This window comes from Coregonus lavaretus (genome assembly GCF_964263955.1).
Source record: "Coregonus lavaretus genome assembly, chromosome: 33".
NCBI lineage: Eukaryota > Metazoa > Chordata > Actinopteri > Salmoniformes > Salmonidae > Coregonus > Coregonus lavaretus.
Genome location: NC_140020.1, coordinates 23,981,872 through 24,001,837, shown reverse-complemented (window position 1 = coordinate 24,001,837; position 19,966 = coordinate 23,981,872). Strand labels below are relative to the sequence as shown.

The 19,966-nt window shown below is 42.7% G+C and overlaps 1 protein-coding gene across 1 annotated transcript; it reads right to left on the bottom strand.

Annotated features, from left to right (window-relative positions):
• Window positions 1–8,127: 8,127 nt before the first annotated feature.
• Window positions 8,128–18,245, bottom strand: LOC311108638 (SERTA domain-containing protein 2-like). The gene is made up of 2 exons (XM_084151324.1): window positions 17,831–18,245; window positions 8,128–9,544 (listed from the first exon to the last, which is right to left on the bottom strand). Exons 1-2 carry the CDS (start codon window positions 17,971–17,973, stop codon window positions 8,860–8,862), a joined length of 828 nt encoding a protein of 275 aa, XP_084007450.1. The 5' UTR covers window positions 17,974–18,245; the 3' UTR covers window positions 8,128–8,859.
• Between the last annotated feature and the right edge of the window lie 1,721 nt (window positions 18,246–19,966).

Sequence of the window (19,966 nt, the reverse complement as noted above, 5' to 3'; positions counted from 1 at the left end):
TTGGCAGTAAGTCCAACCGGTTTCCCAACTGTAGACCACATGTAACCACGCCAGCCCAGGACCTCCACATCTGGCTTCTTCACCTGCGGGATGGGGAGGGGGAGGGGGGGGGTGCATTTGAGGAGTATTTCTGTCTGTAATAAAGCCCTTTTGTGGAGAAAAACAAATTTGATTGTCTGTGTCGGGTTCACCAGTGGGTGGGCCTGGCTCCCAAGTAGATGGGCCTATGCCCTCCCAGGCCCACCCGTGGCTGACCCCTGCCCAGTCATGTGAAATCCATAGATTGAGAGCCTAAAGAATTTATTTCAATTGACTGATTTCCTTCTATGAACTGTAACTCAGTCAAATCTTTGAAATTGTTGCATGTTGCATTTATATTTTTGTTCAGCATAGTTTTTGTCCTCATTGTCAAACTTCATAAAGCCCCTCAACTTCAAAACTCCTTTGCTAGTTATAAAATCATGTAACTAAGAAATTCTCTGGAAATAAACTTGAAAATGATTTATTGTTTTATGGTTTTGTTGAATAATCATGACTGGTTAGAGATATCTGACGTAATACAGTAGTGGCGAAGGATATCATTGCTACTTAACGCGGATCCAAGTTCAGTTTTGAGATCCACCAGCATAGGGTTAGCTGGATGTTTCTGACAGGTCTTGGAACTATGACAACGGGCAGCCTCTCCCCGCTTGGCTCGATGAGATATGTAGTGATTTTGCCAAAACAGCCAGATATGTACACAGTCTTGTACCCTTACCATTTTTAAACTGACTATTGTATTTGCTGATTAAATCTGACTTTATTAATATAATGAGTAATGTCATGAGAAAATAGCAACTTAACAGAGTGCAATTTACATTTTAGCAGACGCTCTTATCCAGAGCGACTTACAGTCAGTGAGTGCATACATTTTTCATACTGCCCCCCCCCCCCCCCCCGTGGGAATCGAACCCACAACCCTGGCGTTGCAAACGCCATGCTCTACCAACTGAGCTACACAGGGCCTACAATGAATGGCTAAATTACTTCTGGACACGAAGGGTCCACGGAGCTCCTCCTCCTCACCACTCTATTGATCCTATCTCCATTTTAAAGTAGTCAATTTTCTTCTTCTTTTGTGTTTGGAAAAAGAGTAAAGCTAATATTGGTGATTTACCACCACCTGCAGTGCTGGAGTCCTGATTTTTTAAAATTGTGTGTCAGTTATTCATTGTAGCCACTAGATGGTTGTGATATAGATTAAAGCCATTTACTAACCATAGGCAACCCAATTTGAAGGAAAAGACAATGCTCTGGTTATTGGCTGATCGCTCCCAACCCATAGGAATCCCCACCCAGTTGACCTGGCTGACGACACCTTCAGTCCCCACATAGTAGGTTAACATTATCACCTCTTCTGAGCATGCTCAATCAATGCAACAGGACACACCTGACCAACAAGAGACACCTGTCAGCCTGTCATCAAAAAGTTTTGGTTCCCTAAAACGGTCAAAGCCATTTTAATAACCTCAAATAAAAGCTGACATTTTGTACTGTTGCCTCATATTCATCATCTGATCCCATATCTACTACTGGAGTACAGAGCCAAAACACTGTGATTGCTTCACTGTGAGCACAGTATTGCTTATTTAACTTGATCAGGGAAACATTTTGTAGAAATACCAAGCTGTAGTTGGAATTACTTAATCAATCTATCAATCAAATGTATATATATAAAGCCCTTTTTACATCAGCAGATGTCCTAAAGTGCTATACAGAAACCCAGCCTAAAACCCCAAACAGTAAGCAATGCAGATGTAGAAGCACGGTGGCTAGGAAAAACTCTCTAGAAAGGCAGAAACCTAGGAAGAAACCTAGAGAGGAACCAGGCTCTGAGGGGTGGCCAGTCCCCTTCTGGCTGTGCCGGGTGGAGATTATAACAGTACATGGCCATTAAGGCCAGATTTTTCAGCAAGATGTTCAAAAGTTCATAGATGACCCACAGGGTCAAATAATAATCACAGTGGTTGTAGAGGTTGCAACAGGTCAGTACATCAGGAGTAAATGTCACTTGGCTTTTCATAGCAGGGCATTTAGAGGTTGAAATAGCAGGTGTGTTAGAGAGAGAGTTTAAAACAGCAGGTCTGGGACAAGGTATTACATCTGGTGAACAGGTCTGGGTTCCATAGCCGCAGGCAGAAGAGTGGAAACTGGAGCAGCAGCACGACCAGGTGGACTGGGGACAGCAAGGAGTCATCAGGCCAGGTAGTCCTGAGGCATGGTCCTAGGGCTCAGGTCCTCCGGGATGGGAGGGAGAGAGGGAGAGAGAAAATTAGAGGGAGCATACTTCAATTCACACAGGACACCGGATAAGACAGGAGAATAACACCAGATGTAACAGACTGACCCTAGCCCCCCGGCACAGACTATTGCAGCATAGATACTGGAGACTGAGACGGGTGGGTCGGGGGACACTGTGGCCCCGTCCGACGATACCCCCGGACAGGGCCAACCAGGCAGGATATAACCCCACCCACTTTGCCAAAGCACAGCCCCCACACCACCAGAGGGATATCAACAGACCACCAACCTACTACCCTGAGACAAGGCTGAGTATAGCCCACGAAGATCTCCTCCACTGCACGAGACCGAGGGGGCGACAAACCGGACAGGAAGATCACATCAGTGACTCAACCCACTCAAGTGACGCACCCCTCCTAGGGACAGCATAGAAAGCACCAGTAAGCCAGTGACTCAGCCCCCGTAATAGGGTCAGAGGCAGAGAATCCCTTGAAAACCTTGAAATCAGCCCTAGCCTTAACAGGAAGCCAGTGTAGAGAGGCTAGCACTGGAGTAATATGCATATATTTTCCTGAGGAAATAAGCTTTTTATTCTCTTTTTAATCCTGCTGTGTTGTGTGGACTATGAGTAAGACCTCCATTTTCAATTTGGAATTCATCCTGTCTTTTGTAAAGCAGCACATGTGGGATATTTTTAGGTTTTGGAGTTGCACAGTGTGGAATGTTTTGTAATTCAAGCTCTGCATGTTTGCATTTTGTCCACTAGGTGGTACTGTGGGGTTATATGTAATTGTCTGTAGTAGTTATGAAACACGAGTCACCATGATGATTCTCGGAGAGCCTTTAACAATTGCCCTAGTTCACAGTGAATGTTCACCACATCAGTTTGTTATTCCCTATTTTTGACTGTACTGGATGCTCAAATATGATCTAACTTCCAGCCTGAACCATCACAGTGTATAGATGACTCGTCTATGAAATTGGTAACTACCGGTATGCTTTGTGGGTGCTTTTGAAATAAACGGCACGTGGGTGCAATAGCACTGGCAAAGAACAGATAATTCCCCTCAGGATGCGCTTGCACTCTCCAGGTGGCTGAAAGCACCACATACCACCACACCACATGACTTTACACTATTAATGTGTGTTTTGTGTTATGTGTGCAAGAGATTTAATGTTGAGTGAGATTATGCTCTATGCTACCTTGGCCTCCCCTACACTAAGAAAAAAATTGTTATTTGCTGAGGTATTGGGTTCTACCAAGAACCGTTTTGATCTGAATAAACCTTTTGTAAGGCAAGAAGGATTCTTTGGAATGCAAGAAGGGTTGTACATAGAACCTTTCCGAATTTGAATATTCCTTTTTATGGTCATTTTCTTTATTTCTTTTAAATAGTGCCTGAGCATTAGTGTTTACCTCAGTGTTTAAAACTTTAACATCAGGAGTTTTAGTAATCTGACAAGCTTAAAAAGATAGGTGTGAGAATGTTTTAAACTGTCCATATTTGTACATGTATTTATCTGGCATTCCCTTAATTAATAATTTTACATATACAGTACTGACATTGTTTATCTTTGCTATTCTTTCTTTCTTTCAAATTAATATTTTCTGTGATATCATTGAGCAGAGTACAATAGAAGGGAGTCTGAGGCTGCCTTTAGACAGGCAGCCTATTTCTGATATTTTTTCCAACTAATTGGTCTATTGACCAATCACAGATCTTTTCACATCAGATCTTTTTCAGAGCTGATCTGATTGGTCAAAAGACCACAAAAAAATCTGAACTCATCATGAGGGGCTACAGTGGCTCTGTTCACCCACATTCATACTCACACATGCAGTCAGAAACGGCCCTAAGCGAAATGTTACGTTCATAGAGGGTTCTAGGTTGAACCTGCAAAGGGTTCTTCAGATAACCTAAAATGGTTCCCTTATGGCATCGCTCAGAGGAACTTGATTCATGTTAACCTGTGGTAATTACATATGGACCAACGTGTTTGATGACTGTTACTGTGTCTTGATGAAAACAAGAGGGCAACGGTATTACATTTTGTCTGCATCTTTGCAGTATGCTGTAGTCCTTTGTCGAACTCACAAACATTCACAATATGCAACTTCAAATTGACAGGGAGTCATTTTCACACCAAAATCTGGATTAGCCGGCAGTGGTTCATACCTATATCTCCCAATTTCTGGAAGAGAGCAATATGCTGCAGAAGAACTTGAAAGGAATCTGAAAGGAAATCTGAAGCCATAAGAAACCCTGCATTGCAAAAGCTGTCTTTTCAAATGCTGACTACAAACAGCGAGCACTCCAGGGTGTACACAGTCTTTGAGTGGAGGCTTCATCCAGATGCTGCTTTTCACATTAACCGTCAGCCATCCTTTCTACCTCTGAGGGGTTCCTCTGCACAGGGTGAGAGCCACCATATAAATGTGTTCAACTCATTCTGATGCCTTTCCTGTTCATCAGCATATTCTCAACAGAATCAGCAATGTAGGATAGGTTTTCATACTTAACTTTGGGAAATCTGATTAAGGTTGTGTGGTGGATCTTAGATGGGTCTGCATCATGTATATGAACTAGATATTTTGCATCCTCACAAATATTGGCTTTAAATCTGCCAAGATGATTTACAACCATAACATCTATTCCTATGATGAATTCCCTCCTTTTCTCAGTGCTTGCCTTTGATGAGGAAAACACTACTCCTGGGGGCAGGCAATCAATGCCTGCCCCCTTGTCTGACAACAAGTCTTGTTTTTCCTCATTCTGGCTGGCCTAATAATGCCAGAAAACCACCATTCCATTATCTTTTGTATTTTTCCTGATAAAAATCTGATCACAACATAAGTGACAAGAGCCAACTATTGCACTGCACTGATATGTACAAAAAAAGAAATCCAAGACATTTTCTCTTTTCCATTTTATTCAGACTTACTGACCTGCTATAGTATTGCATAGAGTATAAAAAATGTTAGACATTTCTACTAAATATAGATCACCAACAAACACAAGGTCTCATTTTACAAGATAAGGTCGGTTTTTACTCTAGCTGGAGAGTTCATATTGCACTTGGGACAAAGTTGATTATTTTGAAGCATTCTGGTTTTCAGTAGAATGTTTTTGAAAATGTCTTGACTCCAGAAGGGTCACTCACACAAGTGGTAAAACCCAAAAGATGTAAGAGAAGGGCTCCACCTCATCCATTCTGTAATGCTCCCACTCTAGTAAGACCATTCCAAAAGTGAAGTTTGTCGACCTCTCAGTATAAAAAAAAAAAGAAAAATCCTTTCTAACAATTAGATCTTTGTGACATTGTTCTTTATCAAGAGAACTACATCAGTATTAGTTTTCACATTGGTTTGTCAACATCCTACAGAGAGCAACTCTTTGCAAACTGCAGAGAAGACATGAAAAAAGTCAATGAAACACTTAGGCTACTTAAAGATGTGCTATAACATCTGTTTTACTCCTTTCCACACTTCATTTTAAGCATTTGGACCATTCGCTTAGAGGAGTCTGTCAAGTAAAAGTGAGATTGCAGTCCTTTCATGTTTGGTAAATCTCCAAAACATCTCTACAGAACCAGAGGGCGAGTGAGTTACATAACTGGCCAGAATATTAGACAGGCCATCAAGTTAGCCTATTCCATTGCTCAATCCAGGGATATTGACTGGTTATACAAACGTACATGTACCACTTGTACTGCCAATTTCATATTTTGGTTAACTTAGCAAAGTGGCTACAGGCTGAAAACAGTGTGAAAAGCTGCCAGTTTTAGACTGCCTGATCCATAGTGATCTTCATCTAGACTTAGCTAGAATCCCACTGTAGACATGAAGGTAGGCCCAGTTACATCTAAAATATCAATCTCTTCATGATCCGCAACAAATATTTACAGACGTGTTTTCACAATATTACCTATTAGATGAAAATAAAATGGGTCCTGAACTCCGCTACAAAAGCCCTAGATGAGTTACTTAAATAAATGCAATATATTATCTCAATGTTGTCATCAAAATAAACAACCACACAGGAAAATGTATAAATACAAATATGTACAAAAAAGAAAAAAAGCTTACAAAGCTTAGAAATTCAACTCATTCGATGCGCAGTTCTCAGCAGTGAGTAGGGAGGGCACATTGAAGAATTGCTGATGGTGTGATAAATAAGACTCCTTGGTTTTATTGTGCCGTTTGTGTGGTGATGTTCAGGGTAGGCCGATTCGGTCCTTAGGGTGGGGTCTGTGTGCAGTCGTGCTGGAAGGACGGGAGGGGTCTGTGTGTCAACAGCAGAGCATCAACACCGGGGAGTTGTTTACTTTGAGAGCTTCACCACAGTAGAGTGCCGGCAGCCTGTGTCCCAATCTCTCATCTAAAAATCAGCCCATTTCAGAATGTGGATCAATGCAGACAAGATAATTCAGTTTTAGTCACATATGATCCATGATAAATAGTGGATACGGGTGGATATCCGGTGTTGTACTTACAGACAACAGAAGTTGTCAAATTGTGCAAACCCTTGGTTATAAACAGTGAAAAGAGCCAAGGAAAGGGACACATTCCACAGTGAGAGAAGGAACTGCATCTAGCTGCTTACATTTGTTATTCACTTTCATACAGGCTGACAAAGCTCCTCCCTCAGCATTCTTATTGGTTGACAGGAGAAGGGGGCCCCTTTTGGGGGACAGAGCTTGGCATACACAGAGACACACACATACCAGCTGTTGTGAAACTGTGTAGCCTTTTTATCACAAGCAAGGGTCTCCACGTGATGGAGCTACGGCCCCTCCCCCTCTCTCCGCACAGTCTCAGGAAGAAAAACAGCCTGCAAGCAATGCCGGCCAGTCCCTCAGAGCAGGTATGACCCTTAGAAGGAGCTAAGAGTTAGTGAGGATGTCCCATCAGCGCCTTAATAAAAGTTACAGCATCCTGGAGCTGGCAACCCTTTTGTTACACAACTCCTTTCACTACCTACACATGTAGGATCGTAATTTGCACCAGTTTGCGATGAATTATAATTCATGGACATTTTTGTAGAGGTTGATACATCTTCGTAAGGGAAAATCAAGTATGAAATTTCAAAGTGGAAAATACAAACTTCAGAAGCCTTTTTAAACCTCAAAAACAATACAAGTTTTACATTTCCTGCATTGCAGGAAAGTTCTCCTGAAACAAAGTGATCAAATTAAGATCCTACATCTGTCTCCATGACTTGCATTTTCTTGGGAGTAGAGTCCACCCCAGCAGTCTGTTGTAAGAGAAAAGAAAAGACGATTCAGAGATAAAGTGTTGGATGAGGATTCTACCGGATGGCTGACGGTTTCACTCAACATTCGGACGCAGTAGTCTCGACCACGGCACGAGGCACCGACATCCAAGGTCTGCTTTTTGCAGTGTCACAGTCTTTGGCGAGGGGAGTGTGAGGAGGGTTAAGAGCAGATGTGTGCCCACACCTGGCAGAATGGCTTCTTTTCAGGACTGAGTATCACATCAAAAAGAAATCACTTACAGAGAAATAACAGGTCGTCACCTTTTCATAGGCTAGTGTCCGTGTGCAGGTCCACAGTGGGCAGTTCCACCATCATCAGTCTTCTTCCTCAGTTATAGGCACTATGTTCTTTACAGGGATACGACAGTGTCTGCCTTTTTTTTTTTTTTACAATTGTTAAAGTGGAAAAAATACATTGTACTCAATTGTACAGTTCTTCATTGAGACAAACCACTAATGCTGAAATGAAATCATTTTCTATTCTAGAGTCTGTAACAAAACACACTGACCATTACAAGTAATCAATGTCCCCTCAAGATTCTCAAAAAGTGATTAAACCGCAAAACAAATATTCATCAAAATCTAGTGTTTATGACATTGTTGTCCGCTACCATCTGATTAAAATGACCAAAATGGATGGACAAGGCATCAGTGTAACATGGAATTATCGGCTATGTTTTGAGATTCATATCGGCAGGAAGGCATTCTTTCTGGTGTTAAACATCTGCATTATTGATAATCACCAGTTTTCTATGTTAAAGGAACAAGACCAATTGAAAGACAAAATTAGTGAAGCGGCGAGTTCATGAATCTCTTTGAATAGTGAGACAGAGCTCTTAGTTTTAGAGAGAGGTAGTATTGAATAAGTCCCGGTCTATTTCATATTAATTCTTGATAAATGATTGTAACGCTCCAGAAATACTTGGTGGAATCCAACCCCAATATGTCCTTTTCATCATCTTGTTCCACAGGTTGTCCTTTTTTCCCCCCAAAGAATGCACTGGTGAATAACCAGCCAGTATAAATACATCTCAATGGTAATACTTGTGTTTGTTGCTTTAAGTCCCTGCATATTCATTTCATCTTGCTATAGGAAAGGAGAAGATGGCACCAGCAGGTCACCAAAAATGTGCATTCATCATACAGTAGAAGTGTATCAGACATATCCATCAGTCTTTTTGTATAAATATAACAAGTTCTTTGTATGAAAATAGAGAGAGATAATAAAAAATCAGTCAGTCATTCTTCCCGCCCCAGCTCATAAAATGCTGGGCAGCTGTGACTATGACGTGGCGCCAATCAGTCAAGAGCGCACCAGGATCTCCATGATGTGGTCGAGGTCATTGAGACACATCTGCAGAGTGCTGCTGGAGGTGGTGCAGGTGGAGAATGCCTTGAGGTTATAGTCATTCCCCAATGAGGCTCCGCTGCTCCCTCTGGGAGGGGGGCAGGCCAGAACAGAGAAGTCTGACGGGTCGTACATGGATGTGTCAATGTCCTCAAAGATGTCGTCCAGCTGCAGGTCCGTCAGGTAGCTGGTGGAGTTTGTGATTTCAAAGGATCCGAACAGCAGATCCGGCAACTTGCCAACATCCTCTGACCACGGCCCCTTGGGGAGCTCTGTGCAGGTCGACTGTGCGTCGTCGTCTTCACACAGCAGTGAGGATGAGAGTGCAGCCACTGGGGTGGAGGGACGGTCCGAGGGCACGGGCGGCAGCTCCGGGGAGTGGCACGGTGTGGCGGGTGCTGGAGGGGGGGACTCCGGATGGTGCGGGCCTCCCTCCTGCCTCATCTCCCGTTGAATCTGGCGCAGAGTGTTAGCCAGCAGCACCGAGCGGTGCAGGCTGGGTTCAGCTCGGCGCTGGCAGCTCTGGAGCTTGTCCAGACACAGGTCCAGCACCAGCTGCCTCTGCTGGGGGTAGGGCAGGTCCAGCATCTGGTCCTCGCATTCACTAAGCTTACGCTTCACCCCGCGGCCCACCATGTACCTGTAGAGGGAAAAGGAAGAAAAGGATGTTAGACCACAGAAGAGAAGAATAAAGTAAATTGAGTAAAGCCAGTGTGTCTACGTATGCGGATGACTCAACACCATACACGTCAGCTACTACAGCAACTGAAATAACTGCAACACTTAACAAAAGAGATGTAGTTAGGTTCGGAATGGGTAGCAAGGAATAAGTTAGTCCTAAATATTTCCAAAACTAAAAGCATTGTATTTGAGATAAATCATTCACTAAACCCTAAACCTTAACTACATCTCGTAATGAATAATGTGGAAATTGAACAAGTTGAGGTGACTAAACTGCTTGGAGTAACCCTGGATTGTAAAAACTGTCATAGTCAAAACATATTGAAATAATAGTAGTTCAGTAGTGTGGTCAGGTGCCATAAAGAGGGACTTGCAGTTGGCTCAGAACAGGGCAGCACGGAAGTACACTGGGTGCTAACATTAACGATATACATGTCAATCTCTCATGGCTCAAAGTTGAAGAGAGATTGACTTCATCACTACTTGTTTTTGTAAGAGGTGTTGACAAGCTGAATGTACCGAGCTGTCTGTTTCAAATACTAGCACACAGTTCGGACACCCCATGCATACCCCACAAGAAATGCCACCAGAGGTCTCTTCACAGTCCCCAAGTGCAGAACAGACTATGGGAGGTGCACAGTACTACATAGAGCCATGACTACATGAAACTCTATTCCACATCAGGTAACTGATGCAAGCAGTAGAATCCTTTATATATATATATATATATATATATATATATATATATATATATATATATATATATATATATATATATATATATATATATATATATATATATATATATATATATATATATATATATATATATATATATGGTAAAAATTCACCTTATGGAACAACGGGGAATGGGAAGACACACAAAGGCACAGACACATGCATACGCACACATTGTGATATTGTTGTATGGTGGTATTAAACATTTTGTATTGTAGATATGTAGTGGTGTAATAATGTTATATGATGTACTGTTTTATCTTTTGTTTTATTATGTAATTAAGTGCTTTAATATGTTTGGACCCCAGGAAGAGTAGCTGCTGTCTTAGCAGCAGCTAATGGAGATCCCTAATAAATACAAATACAAGCACATAACGACAAGAGACCGGAGCCTTGTGAGTCACTCACTATTGTGAAGCACACACCAGGTGATCTAGTTTCAGTATGGAATTCACAAGTAAATGTTTGCCAGCTAGATATCTTATAACTATTAAAAGTTAAGTCAAACATTTGCTAAATGCTCTGCAGTTTGGTTTGCTAACTTAGTAGCTAGTTATCTAGCTAGGGAAATGGTTCGCTTCTTGCAATCAAGCTCCTCTTGGTAACAGCAGAGAATCCCCTCCTGGATCAAGAGCCTTGCCATCTAATATTTGTTTGTGCGTGAAGCAAACTGTGAGTAGCATTGAGTTACTTGCATAACTTTAAGAGCTGGAATGCCTTTCTTGCAAATAGTTTGTCAGACTACAAAATGTTTTGCATGCGGTCATTTAGCTAGCATTCGCTATGGGAATTGAGATGTTACTTGTTAGCATCGCTAACCTTCGGATTGAACATAGCACCCCTTGTGTTCAGTGCAGGTATTACCTAATATATCAGGATGACACAAGGTGAAGGTATAACAATCTGGATACCGCCCAAGCCTAATGACCAGACCACAAAGTCTGTAGTGAACCCATCATTTTATTTAAATAACACGACTGACAGAGGCTTTCTACGTGTCTATCGAGACACCAATTAACACATTCATACAGTGCATTTGGAAAGTATTCAGACCCCTTGACTTTTTCCACTTTTCTACGTTACAGCCTTATTCTAAAATGGATTAAATTGTTGTTTTCCACTCATCCACAAACTACCCCATAATGACAAAGCAAAAAACAGGTTACATAAGTATTCAGACCCTTTACTCAGTACTTTGTTGAAGCGATAACAGCCTTGATTCTTCTTGGGTATGACGCTACAAGCTTGGCACACCTGTATTTGGGGAGTTTCTCCCATTCTTCCCTACAGATCCTCTCAAGCTCTGTCAGGTTGGATGGGGAGCATCGCTGCACAGCTATTTTCAGGTCTCTCCAGAGTTGCTCGATCTGGTTCAAGTCCGGGATCTGGCTGGGCCACTCAAGGACATTCAGAGACTTGTTCCGAAGCCACTCCTGCGTTGTCTTGGCTGTGTGCTTAGGGTTGTTGTCCTGTTGGAAGGTGAACCTTCGCCCCAGTCTGAGGTCCTGAGCGCTCTGGAGCAGGATATCTCTGTACTTTGCTCCGTTCAGCTTTGCCTCGATCTTGACTAGTCTCCCAGTCCCTGCCGCTGAAAAATATCCCCACAGCATGATGCTGCCACCACCATGCTTCACTGTAGGGATGGTGCCAGGTTTCCTCCAGACATGATGCTTGGCATTCAGGCCAAAGAGTTTAATCTTGGTTTCATCAGACCAGAGAATCTTGTTTCTCATGGTCTGAGTCATTTAGGTGCCTTTTGGCAAACTCATTGCGGGCTGTCATGTGCCTTTTATTGAGGAGTGGCTTCCGTCTGGCCACTCTACCATAAAGGCCTAATTGGTGGAATGCTGCAGAGATGGTTGTCCTTCTGGAAGGTTCTCCCATCTCCACAGAGGAACTCTATAGCTCTGTCAGAATGACCATTGGGTTCTTGGTCACCTCTCTGACCAAGACCCTTCTCCCCCGATTGCTCAGTATGGACGGGCGGCCTGATCTAGGAAGTGTCTTGGTGGTTCCAAAATTCTTCCATTCAAGAATGATAGAAGCCACTGTGTTCTTGGGGACTTCAATTCTGGTACCCTTCCCCAGATCTGTGCCTCGACACAATCCTGTCTCGGAGCTCTACGGACAATTCCTTCGACCTCATGGCTTGGTTTTTGCTCTGACATGCACTGTCAACTGTGGGACCTTATATAGACAGGTGTGTGCCTTTCCAAATCAATAGAATTGACCACAGGTGGACTCCAATCAAGTTGTAGAAACATCTCAAGGTTGATCAATGGAAACAGGATGCACCTGAGCTCAATTTCTAGTCTCATAGCAAAGGGTCTGAATACTTATGTAAATAAGGTATCTTTTTTTGGCAAACATTTCTAAAAACCTGATTTCACTGTCATTATGGGGTATTGTGTGTAGATTGATGAGGGGGGGAAAATAATGTCATCAATTTTAGAATAAGGCTGTAATGGAACATAATGTAGAAAAAGGGAAGGGGTCTGAATACCTGTCCATTCAAGAGGGGAAAACCCTGTTGGCTGTCTGAGTGGTTGCTGCAGCATGATCGGGAGAGCTGTGGCTCTAGCTAGCGCTGCTCGTAGGTCACATGGCCCACTCCTCTCAGGGGGAATGAGGTGCAGTGTTGGGAGCACGGTGCTAGACTTGCTAGTCACCATGGTGATCTATATCCATCTAGCCTGCCTGGATGTCAGCTCTAGATCCTGTCTCAGGACGGAGTACTGGCTGACTGAGCAGTCCACATCACAGTCTCCTTTCTCTCTCTCTTTGCACAATGAGTATTATCACCACACACAGGTTTGGAAATTGGCATAAGTAAAACACTGGATCACCCGTTTGATTGACAGTACCTCTGATAAAAAATGAGCGACCACTCCTGCTGTCTGTGTATAATAATTACATTAGCTATTACAGGAGCTATCTCTGCAGTGATTCCTTGATCACAGCACACAGCCGATATGATGAGCTCTCCTCTCTCCCCCTCTGCTTTTCCTGGAGCACCGCCTCTCTTCCAATCAGTGTTTGGTGTTGGAGCTGAGGGGGCATCGACATGAAGCCAGGCCGTAGCAGCCTACTCCGTGCTGTAGGCATTTCTGCATCCACGACTCATCCATCACTTGGCTGCATGCAACCAGACATCCTCCGCAGGTCCCAGTGCACATTGGTCTTCTCTACAGCAGAGGCATCAGCAATGGGAATGAATGCCTTTGAGGATAGTGTGGCAAGGAATGCCATTGCACAACATAAGTAAGCTCTTTTTAATAAAGTCAAGTTATAGTGAACTTTAAGATGCCTAACAGATGGAGAATAGTTTGTATCCAATTGATTTACTGCCGTCTTCTAATCTAAACGTATCATTTTCCACCTTCAGGGTGTTGTACTGTGCAGTGTTGCTTCAACGTTTGTGTGTGTGTGTGTACGTGTCTGAGGCCAGTGGTTACATAACTGCATACTCCACCACAAAGAGCAGTGCTCCTTACAGACCTGCCCTATATGCTAGGTGTTCACAAAACAGTCATAGGCTGAGGAATGGACACATTATAGCTCTGTGCTTTTGAGGTATCTGGAAGACATAGGAGTGGTGAAACTGAAGTCTGCAGCCTGTCTCTGGCAGCAACAAAAGTCTATAAATGGAATGAGTCCATCAAATCATATCAATTACTTCAATCCTATGATTTTTGCAGTGAAAACAAGACAGAGCAAGGCAGCGTCCCAGTGTGGATTACACCCAAGCTCCTGGGTGATAAATGTGATGTTAACTGGTCCGCTAACTTGTTCAAACACATGAAATGAAATTTGAAAAGCAAACCTATTCCATTAATTTCCCTAGCACTAGACTATTGTAATGTGGATTTGCATTCGCAGACAAAAACCTGTGGTTTATACTCTGAGCAGAGCAATAGCTAGCTGTGCCTCTCACATGTAAGCAGTTGAGGCAGTGAGCTATTCTTTATACAGGGCCTCTCATTTAGCCAGCTTCTCCACAGCCTACTTACCATGGCAACAGTACCAGATGAGAGGCCGGAGCCAGAGCTAGATACCGAGACTTGACGGATTGTGCACAGATTATGCATAGGCCAAGATACAGAGAGAGGACAGTTGGAGTGGAGATATTGGCAGTGCAGCGTCAGGGAATTTTAAGTAAAGCCCCATCACAGTTCAACGTTGTGGAAATATATGTTACACATGGATAACCTCTAAGCCACATGTGTAAACTCATTCCACGGAGGGACAACTGTCTGCGGGTTTTCACTCCTCCCTTGTACTTGATTGATGAATTAGTAAGGAACTCCCCTCACCAGTATGAAAATGTATGCACTCACTAACTGTAAGTTAGTCTGTGGTTGTGAAGCTAGTTGGACATACTGCCAAATTATCTAAAATGACGTTGGAGGCGGATTATGGTTGAGAAATGAACATTGAATTCTCTGGCAACAACTCTGATGGACATTCCTGCAGTCAGCATGCCAATTGCACACTTGGTAAAGAAATGCTCACTAACAGGGATGTAAACAAATTTGTGCACAACATTTTAGAGAAATAAGCTTTTTGTGCATATGGAAAATGTCTGGGATATTTCAGCTCATGAAACATAGGACCAACACTTTACATGTTGCGTTTATTTCAGTGTAGATCCCCTACATAATGGTCTTGACGAAAAAAAGAAGAACAAAAAGTCAGGGGAGGTTCTCTTCTGCACGGTTCAACCAATCCAGTAAATGTGGAGGAGGAGTTAAGATGGAGTGTCGCATTGTTTAACGTCCAAAAGAGGAAGTCGCGTCACAGACTCCCTTTCCATTTTCCCTGAAAACTGGAACATCCGGTTTTTGGGGACTCGGCAGGAGCTAGAACCTTGTCGACCAGCGTTTCCCCAAACTCGGTCCTGGGGACCCCAAGGGGTGCACGTTTTGTTTTTTGCCCTGTTGTAGACCCTGGCTGATTCAGTGTGGACAGGTAAACTAGCAACTAAATCTAGTAAATCAAATCCAATTTTATTGGTGGCGTAGATATACTGTATTTTGCAGTTATCGCGGGTGTAGCGAAATGCTTAAGTTCCTAGCTCCAAAAGTGCAGTAATACCTTACAATACACACAAATCCCAAAAATAAAAATAAAGGAATTAACAAACAGAAATATTAGAACAAGCAATGTCAGAATCCGGAAAATAAACACGATGGTGTGTATAGACATTATTGACAGTATATGAATAGAAAAAGTGTGTATAGCAGTAGTTATATAGGATGAGCCTTGACTAGAATACAGTATATACATATATGAAGTGGGATAAACAGTAAGTAAACATTATTAAAGTGACCAGTGTTCAATGACTATGTACATAGGGCAGCAGTCTAAGGTATAGGTTGAGTACCGGGTGGTAGCCTGCTAGTAACAGTGACTAAAGATTTGATAGTCGTGTATCAACTCCCTGGCAAGAACTATTGACTGTCCCACTCTCCTTACATACTTTTTTTCATTTAGGTAAATTTGTGACATGCGGGGGAGACAAGTAGGGGCTGTAGATGCCGGAATTCGTAGCCACGCAGGCAGGGGAATCGTATACGGCACGACTGTCCCAAGCTTTATGGCACTTTCAAACAGGACTAAATTATGAGTGGAAAAACCCAGCCAAGTGAGCCAATTCAATAGTTTTCAACAAGATAATAAATTGGAGGAGGACATATGATTGCGTCATAAAATGTGGAATGGTTGTAAATTGACGCAACAACGGACCAGTCAGCCAATTGAAAACAGAGAACAGCGTCTCTTGCCTGTTTCTGCCCACTCTATGGACTTCCCTGCGTCGGTGGCACATGAATGAAGTCACGATTCTACACACTCACTCCCCCTCTCTCTCAGCCCTGGAGGCAACAGATATATGGCCAGAAGAGAGCAAGGAGGGGTATGCTGTGGGTGAAAGTGGGAGGAGAAAGAATAGAAATGAGGATGTGCAGTGGGGATAGATGGCTGGGGAGTGGAAGGGAGGAAGGGATGAGGAGGCGGAGACAACCATTGATAAGCAGAGTAGGATCAGAGTAATGAACAGTTAAGCAGACAGACCGCTCTGGCGGATGTCTTTATATGGACAGATTTGTCACTGGGTGGCGGAACCACCCTGACGAAATGAGTCACGTTCATGAGGTAATAGATTAGTCACTCTGCCAGACACGGAGAAGTCCTCATCCAACTGATTTCGTTGGGGTTGAGCATGTGGATCCAGAGTCAAGGGGGAACTAACTGCCTGCTTAATAACACTGCTACATCCTACCTACATTCCGAAGTGTCATTACCATAACCTGGAGAAGAAGTAACAGATATTCTTATTTTCAAAAGTCGTTGGAAACTGCTTGGTTTTATACATCACTAAGGACACTCATGGCACATGAAGATGTTCACATATTCTGAATGTCGAAACTGAGCAAAACCAAAAGCAATGAATTGTTGAGTCTCCTTTCAGAAAGGCCACTTCACTAGTAGACAGCATGAGACCTCTTATTACTGACATGCATTGTTATACAGTGAAAAACAAGTATGCATCAGTCATGGAGGTCTCTTGTGGCTACTTTATTTTCTGCACGCTCGAGTCATGTGTGAACAACTGCAGAGGCTTTTCTGCATAATGCTACATATTTGCTAAATAACATATTCTGCCCGGCTCCTGTCACACCTCTTGCTTTAAGTCAGAGACAACATAGTGTAGGGCAGAAACCTAAACTACATTTCGCCAAATCAAATTGGATGGTTAATAAAGCATATTGGCTACGATTATCTGTGTCAGACATAACTACATGAAGAAGCACTAGCATGCCGAAATGCAAAACCATTCTGTTGATGTGTCGACCAACGTTGCTTGCTGGCGCTACCACAGTTAACTAGCTAGCCAAGTTGATCCCATATTACACAACAGAGCAGTGCACACTGGAACTCCGAGCACTAACGTTAGCTAGCTAGCTAGTTCTGAAAACGCAACAATCGCCTTGTCGTCCCCGTTTCATAATGGAAAATACATTAAAAAAGCATAAACATATAACTAGGTAATCGCTCAATTTATAGTAACAAAGGCTAGAAATTCTGCTGCCAGGAATCGAATCAAACAATCTGGTTCGTTTTGGTTCCCGATACAGCTCGCGCTAACGTTAACGTTAGTTAACTATGGTCGACATAATTTGGTTAGTTAGCTAGCTACTGTTAGCGAATTGAGCTAACTTAGTTTAGTTATTCGACTAATGTTTCAGGTGTAGATAGACACATGCCAATGCCAAGTAAATATCCTAAATAAATTTTAAAATGTGCGTTTCTCTTGTTGTGGAGGAAAATGAGAGGAAGTACAGTAGTAGCAGGCTAACTTAGCTAAAGACAAGTGGCTAGCTAGCTATGCTAACGTTAGCTAGGTTAGTTATGAAGTTTCAGTGGCAGTCAAACTGAGGGTTTTTTTTATTGCAAAAATTAACAAAATGTGTACTAAACCAAGTCAATTATCTTGATTGGATATTACCTTGACGAAGGGAGGGCATTTCCATGTTGTTCAGGTCCTTTCACGTCAGACTCCACATCCAAACGACACATCGTTGAGGCAGTTCGAATTCTGCTTTTTCTTCTCACCGACGTCTCGTAGGATACAATATCCCGTTGGCCCATATCATTATGTAGTGTTGTACTAGCTAGCTAGTTCTATTTCTCGCCACAGCAAAGACAAAGTAAGAAAACTGTGACAGATTGCTAAAAACTAGAATACATCTAGCTAGCAAGATATATACTGTTAGCTATGCTAACAGGCCTTATTATAAAATCCTCTGACTTTGAAAGTCGAAATATGCTTGTCAAAAGTATGGACATTCCTGGACAAAACTCCTCTATTTCAGGCATCGAACTACCTATTAGCTAACTGAAGAACCACCGTTCAAAACTTTGGCTACAACATTGTAGAACCTACCCGAAGGAGGCTCAGCTGATTGACGGTCGTCAGGTGGGAGAACCTTGATTGGTCCAATGAAATTTCAGACCCGCCTAGTAACTACGTCTGATTGGCAGAGTAGAATTCCCCCCACCCCTGCCCCTTCCTTCTCGTTCTAATTAACCGCCTTCCGCTCACATACTGGAAACGTGACCGAACGACCAGACGATTCAAAGAGCATTTACGTTTTTGGCACAAAATAGCAGTGATTAACAAGTTTGAGGAAAAATGTGTAATGTATTTGCCAATCTAAGGTTTTTAATCATTTTCACTTTTCCAGAATACAGTATCCTGCTGCCTAGCCAGGTGCAATCCACAAGAAATGCATGCTCACATAACCAGTAGTGGCCAGGGAAAAAGTGCGGGGAAAAGTAATAGAGTATATCGTGTAAAGCTTTTTTAGCATAAAAATATATTGACAACCTATGTTGTCAAGGAAGATAGAAGTGCCTTTATGCGTAGGGAGTCTGATCTTACGGTCCGGGACGATCAAGCTCTAAACTAAAGCATGAAACCAATGACTGAACAAAAATATAAACGCAACATGTAAAGTGTTTGTCCCATATTTCATGAGCTTAAATAAAATATCCCAGAAATGTCCCATAAGCACAAAATGCATATTTCTCTCAAATGTTGTGCATACATTTGTTTACATCCCTATTAGTGAGCATTTATCCGCTGCCAAGATAATTCATCCACCTGACAGGTGTGACATATCAAGAAGCTGATAAACAGCAGGATCATTACACAGGGCACCTTTTGCTGGGGACAATAAAAGCCCACTCTAAAATATGCAGTTTTGTCACACAACACAATACCACAGATGTCGAAAGTGTTGAGGTAGCGTGCAATTGGCATGCTAATTGCAGGAATGTCCACCAGAGCTGTTGCCAGAGAATGGAATGTTCATTTCTCTACCATAAGCCGCCTCCAACATCGTTTTACAGAATTTGGCAGTATGTCCAACCGGCCTCACCTCATGTTTCAGCATGATAATGCACAGCCCCATGTTGCAAGGATCTGTACACAATTCCTGGAAGCTGGAAATGTCCCAGTTCTTCCATGGCCTGCATACTCACAGACGTGTCACCCATTGAGCATGTTTGAGATGCTCTGGATCGACGTGTACGACAGCGTGTTCCAGGTCCCGCCATTATCCTGCAACTTTGCACAGCCATTGAAGAGGAGTGGGACAACATTCCACAGGCCACAATCAACCGCCAGATCAACTCTATGCGAAGGAGATTTGTCGCGCTGCATGAGGCAAATGGTGGACACACCAGATACTGACTGGTTTTCTGAACAATGCCCCTACCTTTTTTTTAAGGTACTGTATCTGTGACCAACAGATGCATATCTGTATTCCCAGTCATGTGAAATCCACATATTAGGGCCTAATGAATATGTTTCAATTGACTGATTTCCTTATATGAACTGTAACTCAGTAAAATCTTTGAAATTGTTACATGTGGCGTTTATATTTTTGTTCAGTATATATGAAACACGCAGATAATCTGACTACTAATAGGTACTTATCACAGTAGGAGGCCGTTTCTACTTGTAGAATTGCAATGGGCAGTGCCCAACAATGGAGAGAGGACTGGAAATCACGCTCGGGTTGGAAATGGCAGCAAGTTGTGTGGACAAAATGGAGGAAATGGAGAAAAGGTTGGAGAA

Bases quoted from the DNA above. Each gene is read 5' to 3' on its own strand.
- LOC311108638 (XM_084151324.1), bottom strand. From the start codon at position 17,973: ATGGGCCAACGGGATATTGTATCCTACGAGACGTCGGTGAGAAGAAAA. The intron at 9,545-17,830 runs GTAATATCCAAT...TTCCCTCTACAG, and splicing joins AATGCCCTCCCTTCGTCAAG to GTACATGGTGGGCCGCGGGG.